This window comes from Zea mays, chromosome 4 (genome assembly GCF_902167145.1).
Source record: "Zea mays cultivar B73 chromosome 4, Zm-B73-REFERENCE-NAM-5.0, whole genome shotgun sequence".
Taxonomy (NCBI): domain Eukaryota; kingdom Viridiplantae; phylum Streptophyta; class Magnoliopsida; order Poales; family Poaceae; genus Zea; species Zea mays.
Window position 1 is genome coordinate 3,623,978 of NC_050099.1, and position 10,785 is coordinate 3,634,762.

Here is a 10,785-nt window from a genome sequence, read left to right on the forward strand (position 1 = left end):
ACGCTAAACAGTATTAACAAGACATACAATGCGAGCCACTCCGGCAATTCATGTTGGTATTAATAAGACATACAATGTGATTTATATTCACAGAATTTGGTTCAAAAGAGCTCTTCGGAGTTGAGTTTGTTCCACGCCTCCTGTTAATGCAAAAGGTGCAAGTATTAACGAGCTTTCAGCAGCGAGACAAGAAGGCACGCACACCACCACCCGACGACCAGCGTCCACGTCCTTTCGGTGCAACCAAGCAAGTCAACAACCCCAGGGTACAATAACTAACACGAAATAAACTCTTTCCTTGCAATTTAACACCTCGACTACTGTGCTGCGTACAACAATTCTTCCAACCACCATGCCCGAATTCAAATCTCTGGTCGGTACAACAGAGGCATTTGCAACGGTTTATAAGGAAACAAAAACCTACGAGTAATCGTACAGGGAGACGCTCTTGTCATCCGACGCGCTAGCCAGACGCCCTGCTCGGACTCCGGCACCGCCTGGTGGCCTGAAGGCCACGGCCCACACCTGATCGGAGTGGTTGCTCATGGTCTGCACCGAGGTCCTCATGTTGAGGTCCCAGAGCCGGACGGTGCGGTCGCTCGACCCCGTGGCCACCGCCAGGCCGTCGGGGCTCGCGTCGATGCTCAGCACCCAGCTCGCGTGGCCCGACATGGCCCCGACGAGGCCCTTCTCCCTGGCGTCGTAGATGTGGACGTGGCAGTCGTCGCAGGCCGTGAAAAGCACGTGCGGGTCCACCGGGGAGAACACCATGGACCGCACCGGCATGTGGTGGCCCTCCAGGTGGTGCAGGAACTTCATGCGGACCGCGTCGTAGACGGCGATCGTGCCGTCCATGGACCCGCATGCTAGGAGCCTTCCGTCGGGGCTCCAGGCGACTGACAGGACGAACTTGCCGCTGCCTGTCTTGTCGGGGCGAGCTCCCTCCGGGCGTGGGACGGCGAGGCTGGTGATCGCCTTCCACTTCTCCGTGTCCCACAGCTTCACTGATCCACTGCCACCACCGGCTGCGGCCAGAGCATTACCCTGGAAAGTAAAGGATATGGTTTGCCCCATCCTGTGTCAATAACCAAACCGAAGAAAGAACTGCCGGTTTCACAAATTAGATGTAACAGGATAGAATGATGATTCAGTCATGGTTTCCTGCCATCTGTATTACTTGGAATCATAAGTACAACAGAACATGCCAAAACCAACTGTCAAGAATTTAGCCGAAACAGAATATCCAAACATGACAGGTGAAGCTTTTCAGGAGAGGACTGAAGGAACAGACACCAACACATGTCAACTGTGTATAGATCAAATTCTACATCATAAACATGTCTATCAATAGAAGGCAAGGCCTGCCCTGGAGTAGTGGTGAGACCTGTCTCAATGAGTCACCAGGTCATGGTTTGAAAGCAGCCTCTCGGGGTAAGACTCGACTCTGTTTAATTGTTTATCCATTACCCAGACCCCACTCATGTGGGAGCCTCCAGAACTGGGTCATCCCTTTAAACATGTCTATGAAAATTCATTTGTGGCAACCATACAGTACAGGAAAATTAATTTCATATTCATACAAGGTTCAGGATAAGCTGGCATAGGATCCAGACTCCAGAGTATAATTTATGCTTCTATAGTGTAGCAAGGTGAATCGCATCAAGATAATGTCTAACTGAAATGACAACAGATTTACTACTTCTACTTCTCCAAATTAATCCTTTGAAGCAGTATTACTGTCCAAATGTGGGGGAAAAAAAGAATTTGATACATTTCAGCACAAATACAAATTCAAAGTATTCAGAAACTAGATTTCTTTAATATAGTAAAGGCTTTGAAACAGTTCACAAGGAAAGTGAACTCCCAAATCAAATCCAGCCCCACAACTATTGCAGCTTTTACCAACTGAATGCACTGACACAACATAACCATAAAAATATAAGCACCTAATCTGTCACAACGATGTCTACACAAACCTTCCATAGATGCATATAAGTTGATAACTGCATATTATTTTCAATAAGGACCATTTTTTAGTTATGTAGGCCAATTACTGGCAACAAACAAGTGAAAGGCTAGAAGTGCCTTGATTTGATGGCAATAATAAAGCAACAGACAAGTAACATGACAGATTTGCCTTCCTCATATACCAACTACAGGCTTCACCTACACAAGACATGAATGGCAGATTGGGAAAGGATGAAAACAACAATTTATTTTCAGCATGCAAGATCTCAATTTTCCTATTCCCAAGTCTAGAAGTAACATTTTACACTGAATCCAGCAAAATCGACCAACCAATCTGAGGAATACAGAATACTCTCTTAAAGTTTCAGGTTTTCACAATAAGAAAATTGCAGAGACTCAAGAAATCTAAACGAGGACATCACTTCTCCAGCACTACGATTGAACTAAATAAAAGGGAGCTTATTCATATGCAGCATTTTGTTTTCCTTAACTGTAAAAAAACGCTACTGGTGGTTGTCATGCGTCCATTCCAAGGCGACGTTTTTTTCATGGGGTACAAAATGAAGCAGGCCATAGGAGGAATACCCCGTTCATTATCAATCTGCGCTAGCACACTAAACAACAATTGTGAAACCCATAAAATCCAACCCAGGATAACACTTTTGCAGCAGTCTACCCTCGAATTACTAGAATCACCACACATCTAAATAAAATCCTACACATTTGACTCATTCTCCTATGGATTTCGACATAAATTACAGCAGAAACCGTTCATTCCTCAGACATCGATCTATGCAACTAGATTCTTACACTTGCGACAACTGTATTCTCCAACTCGAAGAGACGGTACTCCATTTATTTCTTAGATGCAATTTTGCTAGAAGATGTTGGCTTATAATAGGCATCACACAGCCAAGAACATTGGACCTAATCAATAATCTATTGAGGATCAGAATGAGATTGAAAGTATCATGGAGAATGGAAATTATCATCGTCATGTCCTGGTGTATTTGAAAAAGCAGGAACAACTAGATATTCAACGAGATCCCGCCCACTGTGGATGCTTGTCGGGAGATGTTCAAAAGAGAAATGAGTCTTGTTTGCTATCGAGTTAAGTCAGAGATAGGTGATACAATTAGAAGTTGGATTCAACACTCTGTATCGTAGTGGCTCTGTTCTCACCTTGTAAATTGTTCATACTTTGCCAAGAATTAATAAAAATACTGTAGGTATCCCCTGCAGTAACTTATCATAAAAAAAACTAGGGGAACGGGAACCAGCCACGCGCTCACCTTGGGATGGAACTGGACGCCCCAAATCTCGGACGGCGGCGCCTCCAGCGTGGCGACGGATGCCCCCGTGTCGACGTCAAAGACGCGGATGAAGCTGTCGAGCGACACGGCGGCGGCGAGCGAGCCGGCGGGGTGGGCGGCGAGGGAGACGACTCCGAGCGCGTGGCCCCGTGTGGGGGACCCCAAGGCAGCGAGGTCGTCGGGGAGCCAAGCGCGGACGGTCTCGTCGAGCGCGCCAGTGAGGAGCACCGCCGTGGGGCGGTGGTCAGCGGCGGGCGCCCACGCCGCCGCCCAGATGGACTCCTCGTGGGCGCCGTCCACAGACTTGAGCCCCGCGAGCTTCATCTCCCTTGGCCGCGTCCAGATGCCGAACGGCTCCTCGCCAGCCGGCTAGCAGAAGAGGTGCAACCCTAGATCGGTGCTCGATCTGGTATTCTGGTGTGGGTTAGGGAAAGCGAGAGACAGGGATGGAGAGCAGAGGAGGGCTTTGTGGGTTTTAGAGAAACACCATTTTTTTTGTTGAAATCAGAAGCCAAAGAACAACTATGGAAAGAAGACTTCGATTGGCCAAAATAGATGAGAAGGAATACAAGTCAAAGAACAGATATGAAAACACGACATAAGAAAAAAATATAGATGTCTGTTCTCTCTGTAAAAGAAGACGAAAAGATGACGAAAATAACATCCTAGAACAATAAAGTATACATTCTCATATACCAAACATATCAAGAAATAAAAAGCTTATTTCTTCTCTTGATCCTAGTTTTTGCTCTTGTATCTATGTAATCCAACTAGTCTTTCAACACCTTTTAGTAGTTTTTGTTTAAAACACTTTAAGTAGTTTTGATTGAGAGACAACTAAAAATAGCAACTTATCTCCAATAAAAAACTACATGTACACATTTAGGTCGGGCCAGATGGGCTGCCAAAAGTACAAAAAAACACATCCCACATACGGCACGACTCGAAATATTAGTGTCAGACCAGGTTTGAATCGAGGTCGCGGCCCATTGGCAGGCACAAAAACGGCCAGTTTAATGCAGACACGAAATGACCCATATAATCATTAAAATCATACTTCATTTCATACTTTTATGTACTTGATAAAGAACACAAAGCTTGAGATGATGTTAGTTAGATGTTTTTCTAGGTTTGAATTGGAGTGTGTGATGTAATTTTACTTTTGTTATGAACAACTTACGAGCTTTGTATATAGCTGATTATACTCTTTTTCCTTCTAACAAAATGATTTTTAAATCAGTTAGTCATTACATAGTTCTAGTAACTTAATACAAATATTAAGTTTTGTTAGGGGGTAATTCAGCTATCACCCCTCGGGAGTTTGATCCTTATTTCTTTAAGTACGTTTGTTAGGAAGATAATTCATGTGTCTCTAATTATTGGCCCCGACCAGCATGTTTCCGGTTTCTTCTAAAAGGGCTTCAGCTCATGTGGATCAACAACTTCTCTATAAATGCTATACAAGATCTACTTGTCTCTGTTTTCTTGATTTTTTTTGTGGTGGTGTCAGTTTCTTTTGGTGGGAGACTGGCGCTTCGTCTTCCTCCACTAGAATCTGCATTAAAGAAACCACCAAGTAAAAATAACTAATTATATTAGGTGGGTAGGTAAATAGTCTTTTTAATTTCTTGATATGTTTGGTATATAACATCTAGTTTATTACATGAGTATAGTCTTATTGCAAATACATATGAATAATTATTTTAAGGTTGTACATATGATTCCTAAGTTAATCACTATTAAATAAAAACAGTGTAAGTTAAAGCATAGTCAACGCACAACTTTCTCAAATTAGGGTCTCATGCAAAAAGGCATGATAGATATATTGACTAACCATCTTGAGCAACCTCATTCATAGAAGAAACCATCTTGAGCAACCTCATTCATACCCGCGCAACCTTCTCCTCGCACTGGCAAACTAAATCCGACATGTGTCCTATAAATGTGGCAAAAATAATGCAAGTATGCAACACATTAGTAGCAAATATATTACCAGATACATATATAACTAAATGTTAACAATACTAATATATATAACTAAATATTAACAACACAAACATATATAACTACACATTAACAACACTAGTATATACAAGACGTCATCACATAAAGAAAAATCTAAAACCCTAAACCCAAAAACCAAATCTAGACACTAAAATTACTAAATATTACAACTCAACATGGTTTCTCAGTAACAAATCATGGTTTACCACTGCTCGGGGGCGTTTTAGTGCCGCCGTTTGATGAGAAACCGACGGGTTAACCGACTTACTAGCGGGTCTATAAAAAAATATTGGTGTTATTTTTTAATGGGTTAAACTAAATTAAATTTAGATATCATATATACCAGATTATTCACTCGAACATGTAGTTTTTATCATATCTTTTATTATTTTTTATAAATTTAAATTTAAAGTGAATTTTGAAAAAAATAAACCGATAGTTAACCAATACCACCGGGATAGCGGTTTGGGTAAAATAGTAAACCGACGGTTTCTACGAGAACACACGTGATCCGGCGGCTGTCAACTCCTCCTCGCTGCACGCGCCTGTTCGTCGCCGCCGCTTTCCGCCCTCCCGTCCCATCCCTCTTGTCCGACTCGATTTTTTTTTTGGATCCCCTCCCCTATGATATGCATCCCTCTTGTCCGGCAAGTTGGGAAAGGATCGTTTTTTTCTCCTTTTTTGACCAGGGGTTCCGCAAAAATAACAAAGAAACAATACACGAGTTCCACGTCTGGACAGTGACAAAATCCCCAACGGATTTCCAATTTCACATGCAAAAAGTCGTTCAAATGCGATGAACCTTAACGTGCTCGTCCGATGTACAGTAATTAATAACTGATGAGAGTGACTGGGACTGATGATGAACCTCACCTCACCTCACGTAAGGAGTGGCCGTCAGTTGCTGTTGCGGGGGTGTGGTGTGGCCGCCGAGCCGAAAGCGGCAGCATTCGTCGTCTCCCAGATGCGCATGCGGCGGTAGCTAGCTTCCGTCACCGCTCCCCCAGTAGGCCAGTACCACCAAATCTCTAGCGAGGCCGCCCGCAACCGTGTCCCGGGGTTGAGGATCTGCGCGGGGCCGTCCTCGCGCGCGCCGCCGCATCCCCGCCGTCCCACTCCGGCGAGGCTGGCTGCGTTCCGTCGTCGTCCCCCGCACCGCCGCTGACTCCTGGTAAAGCCGCCGCCCCCGCTCACCTATCGCTCCTAGAATCCTTCGTTCTCCGGTGGGGTTGCGACGCGACGCGTCTCGTCGCCTTTTTTTCCTTTTGTTCTTTTGCCGCCTCGCCAACAGAAGTTCGGGGAATGATCTGTCGTCTACCGTAAAACGGAAACCCTGTCGATTGGTGGTTTCGTCAGTACGCAGAGTCCTCCTGTCCTGCGTCTCAATCAGGCAGGCGGCCCTTCTGCGTCGGCGTTGTGCACGTTCGGCCGTGGCTGGCCGCCCGCCGCCTCTGCTGCTCTTGCAAGGCAGTAAGCAGTAGCAACATTTTCCTGCTGCTGACGGATGCGATCACCTGTGCCACTGCCATCGCAGGAACAGGAACCAGCTTCTTCGCCCCCACCATCTCACGTCCAGCGTCGCGAACTCGCGATGGCGGGCGCCGCCACTCCTCCTCCGTCGTCGTCGTCGTCGGCGTCGTGTGGCACGGACGCTGCCTACCTGCTGTTCCGCGGGGAGACGCTGCTCCCCGACGGCGTCCACGCCTCCCTCTACGCCGTCGCTCTCGCGTACTGCTTCGTGGGGCTGTCCGCGGTCACGGCCCGCTTCTTCAAATCCATGGAGCAGATCATGAGGCACTCCCGGGAGGTGGTGGTCGGCGTGGACCCGCGCACCGGGGCGCCCGTCGTGAGGCGCGACAAGGTGTGGAACTACACCGTCGCGGACATTGCTCTCCTCGCCTTCGGCACCAGCTTCCCTCAGATCTCCCTCGCCACCATCGACGCCATCCGTAACCTCGGTCAACTCACAGCAGGAGGTAGTACAAGTGTGGTTTTCCTTTTTTCAATATATATACTATGTAATTGGCTAGCTTGGTGCACGCACGATAGGTAATTTGGAGCTTTGCAGGTCTAGGTCCAGGCACACTTGTCGGCTCTGCGGCGTTTGATCTGTTTCCGATCCACGCTGTCTGTGTGCTTATGCCAAGGGCGGGATCAAAGAAGAAGATCTCGGACCTGGGCGTTTGGTTAGTCGAGCTCTTCTGGTCTTTCTGGGCATATATCTGGCTCTATGTCATCTTAGAGGTACTAGAAACCATCACCAGCCAAAGTCGAAAGAATTTTGTCATACACAAAATAGTTCTGCTATATATGCAAGTATGTCTGAACACTCTTCTCTGCGCTGCGCTCAGGTGTGGACGCCTAGAGTGATCACCCTCTGGGAGGCATCGCTGACAGTCCTGCAGTATGGGCTGCTTCTACTCCATGCGTATGCGCAGGATAAACGATGTCCATTTGTGTCGATCCCGTTGTACGATCCCGATTCCTGAATGAATGCCTTTTTCTTTTGCAAACTTATCTCATGGTCATGTGTGCTCCACCAGAAGAAGGTTGGGTGTATGTATGTAGTAGCTTATGTTTTTGGTTCAATCTGCTGCGATCAGTGCGAGAGGTGAGAGGCCTGAAGATTGGGTTCCACCAGAAGATGTTTCTGCTGTTTATTACGCCAAATGTGATGGCATTGACGAGACACTCCCTATGGGTGCTGACGGGAACGATGGGATTGTAGACATCTTCTCTGCACATTCCTACTACGATGCAGCAGGTATGAGCTTTCCAGTTTATCGAATATCTTTCCTTCATGATAGATTGATAGTGCGTCACTGATGTTATGTTATGATCAGGATCTATTTCCTTTAGTCTATTTCCCTTTTTATTTCCAAAAAAATAGGATCTTGATTGATTTGTCAGGAGAGGATAAATGCCTCTAAACTGTTTTCAAAATAACGCAATTATCTCCCACGCCTGAACACAAACCAAGTGCAGTGGATTGATTAAGTTCTTATTTCTGGAGAGGGAGGGGGTTCCTAAATTTGAGTTACCTATATATTTATTACACTTATTTTTTTTGAAGTAATTGTTTCTATGTTTCGGACATCTGTGTACTGTAGAGTACAGTCAACTTGCAGAAGAGGATATGGAAGGATCGTCAACAATGGATCAAGTTGTAAAGAACACACAAGATAACATGTCCTGGCTTTCTATTTGGTGGCAACAATTTGTTGATGCTTCAATGGTAATTTGGTTCATTTCATTTATGGGACAGATGTGCCTAACCCTTTTAATACATTGGACACCATAACTAGCATGGTGCATGGACTGGGAAATATGTTCTAGACTTTTATTTTACAAATAGTTGATGAATTTATTTCTAGGTGCTGCTGAGACAAATTTGTTTCCCAGAGATAGTTATATTGAAATAGTTTAATCCACACCCCTTCCCATCTAGCCAGGAGAAAATTCAGTAGCATTAACATTTGTCATTTGCCAGTCTTAAAACTGAGCCCCAATATTAAGAACTTTCTGTTTTTTTTGGCATAGTAATTGTTTTTTTAGCAATACATGCAGTTGGAGAGCCCTGAGTCAATGAAGATGGATTCTGTCTGCCTGAGGTACACCAGAATATTTTGGAACTTGATCATTGCGCCTTGGAAGTTTTTGTTTGCTTTTGTGCCCCCATACCACATTGCACATGGCTGGATTGCTTTTATATGCTCACTGATCTTCATAAGTGGTATTGCTTATGGTGTTACTAAGCTTACAGATCAGATAAGCTGCGTCACAGGTTAAATTAAAACATACTCAAAACACAACTTTAATGTTCAATTTGCTGACCAAGATGTTACCTTCACGTATGAAGACAAAAAAATCTTCTGTTTTGAGCAGGAGTAAGTCCATATGTTATTGCATTCACAGCACTGGCCGCTGGAACCTCATGGCCAGATCTAGTTGCTAGCAAGATAGCTGCTGAGCGTCAAGTCACCGCGGACTCTGCAATAGCCAACATCACTTGCAGGTTTGTTCCTGCCATTTTCATTTGTCATGTTTCCATTTCCTGGATCTGGAGCCGAATAAGCTGACAAAATTCCCTTGTTGCAGTAACTCGGTGAACATATATGTTGGCATTGGTGTTCCATGGTTGATTGATACAGTGTACAACTTCTTCGTTTACCGGGAACCATTGTACATAGATAATGCTGCCGGTCTCAGCTTCTCCCTTCTAGTCTTCTTCGCGACATCATTTGGATGCATAACGGTTTTGGTTCTGCGTCGTATTATACTCGGTGCTGAGCTTGGAGGCCCTAGGCTATGGGCTTGGGTTACATCAGTCTACTTCATGATCCTTTGGGTTGTTTTTGTTGTGTTTTCCTCTTTAAGAGTATCTGGAGTAATATAGACAGGAATTAAAAAAAAAAGGTAGTGGGGGCTTCGATTTTCCATAAATTTTGTTGCAATTGGTTTTCATATCCACAAAGAAAACAACTATTGCGGGTGAAAATTAGGGTCTGTGAATTAGGGATTATAGATACAAGTGCTTGTTCTATATAATGATTACTGATGAAGCCAACAATATATTGTGTAGTATAATTGAAGTTATTGTATCAGAAAGAAGGGAGAACAGTTGGATAGCTCTTAAATTTTTTATTCAATCAGAGTGTTGCATTATCAATCATACATGTAAATATCGAGGCTTATGTTTTGCTAGCATTGTACTACTACTATTATGTTTTTATGGGTTAACAACAGTACATTGGACATAGGCTGCCTCACATTCATATGTTTTGCTAGTAACTAGAGACTGTATAAGGATATAGAATTCTTAATTCTTGCACTCCCTCCGTTTCTTTTTATTAGTCGCTGGATAGTGCAATTTTGTACTATCTAGCGACTAATAAAAAGAAACGGAGGGAGTATCATATAAAAAACCAAGAAAGAGTTTGAATATGAGCTTTCATCAAATTTCAACTCATTAATTGAAGGACCCTTTGGTGCAGTTTTTTGTAAAGCTTCTTAAACTATGAACACAAGTACCTCTTCCTGGTGAGTAAAATTGACTATTAAGTTGCATGCATCAACTAGTTCAACCCAAAAGCTTAAACTGATAGGAGAGGTGGACAATTCACTTATATTATATTTTAACACTCTCTCTCTCACGTCGAGCCTTTTTGGGTCTCTGACGTAGAATATAGGAGCGAGTAACAATTATTTTATTTAATTGTGCTAAGCAGGATCTGACGTAGAATATAGGAGCGAGTAACAATTATTTTATTTAATTGTGCTAAGCAGGATTCAAACTCGAGACCTCTGGTTCCGATACTATATTAAGTTGCATGTACTAACCAGTTCAACCCAAAAGCCTAAGATGATAGAAAAGGTGGACAGTTCACTTATACTGTATTTTAACATTGACACCTACCAAGCTATATTCTAACATTGACACCTACCAACAGATATGTGTAAAATGGCGAATGTTCATAGCTTTGGCCTAAGATGGTAACGA

General features: G+C 44.0%; 2 protein-coding genes across 3 annotated transcripts; one reads left to right on the forward strand and one right to left on the reverse strand.

Moving 5' to 3' along the window:
* Positions 1 to 98: 98 nt before the first annotated feature.
* On the reverse strand, positions 99 to 3,717 carry LOC100192788 (uncharacterized). The gene is made up of 2 exons (NM_001137981.1): positions 3,261 to 3,717; positions 99 to 1,044 (listed from the first exon to the last, which is right to left on the reverse strand). The coding sequence occupies exons 1-2, from the start codon at positions 3,603 to 3,605 to the stop codon at positions 421 to 423; spliced, it is 969 nt and encodes a 322-aa protein (NP_001131453.1). The 5' UTR covers positions 3,606 to 3,717; the 3' UTR covers positions 99 to 420.
* A 2,324-nt stretch (positions 3,718 to 6,041) lies between these two features.
* On the forward strand, positions 6,042 to 9,989 carry LOC100274343 (Magnesium/proton exchanger). 2 transcript variants are annotated; one of them, NM_001148704.1, is made up of 9 exons: positions 6,268 to 6,456; positions 6,820 to 7,261; positions 7,354 to 7,529; positions 7,637 to 7,755; positions 7,889 to 8,049; positions 8,396 to 8,520; positions 8,853 to 9,069; positions 9,171 to 9,300; positions 9,384 to 9,690. In NM_001148704.1, exons 2-9 carry the CDS (start codon positions 6,877 to 6,879, stop codon positions 9,679 to 9,681), a joined length of 1,611 nt encoding a protein of 536 aa, NP_001142176.1. In that variant the 5' UTR covers positions 6,268 to 6,456; positions 6,820 to 6,876; the 3' UTR covers positions 9,682 to 9,690. The 2 variants fall into 2 exon arrangements, with proteins under 2 accessions (XP_020406978.1, NP_001142176.1); XM_020551389.3 differs by having other exon boundaries at positions 6,042 to 7,261; positions 9,384 to 9,989.
* The last annotated feature ends 796 nt before the right edge of the window (positions 9,990 to 10,785 follow it).

Coding starts and splice junctions, on each gene's coding strand:
- LOC100274343 (XM_020551389.3), top strand. CDS start 6,790: ATGCGATCACCTGTGCCACTGCCATCGCAGGAACAGGAACCAGCTTCT. Junction 7,530..7,636: donor GGCTCTATGTCATCTTAGAG/GTACTAGAAACC, acceptor CGCTGCGCTCAG/GTGTGGACGCCTAGAGTGAT. Junction 9,070..9,170: donor TCAGATAAGCTGCGTCACAG/GTTAAATTAAAA, acceptor TGTTTTGAGCAG/GAGTAAGTCCATATGTTATT.
- LOC100192788 (NM_001137981.1), bottom strand. CDS start 3,605: ATGAAGCTCGCGGGGCTCAAGTCTGTGGACGGCGCCCACGAGGAGTCC. Junction 1,045..3,260: donor GCGTCCAGTTCCATCCCAAG/GTGAGCGCGTGG, acceptor TTTACTTTCCAG/GGTAATGCTCTGGCCGCAGC.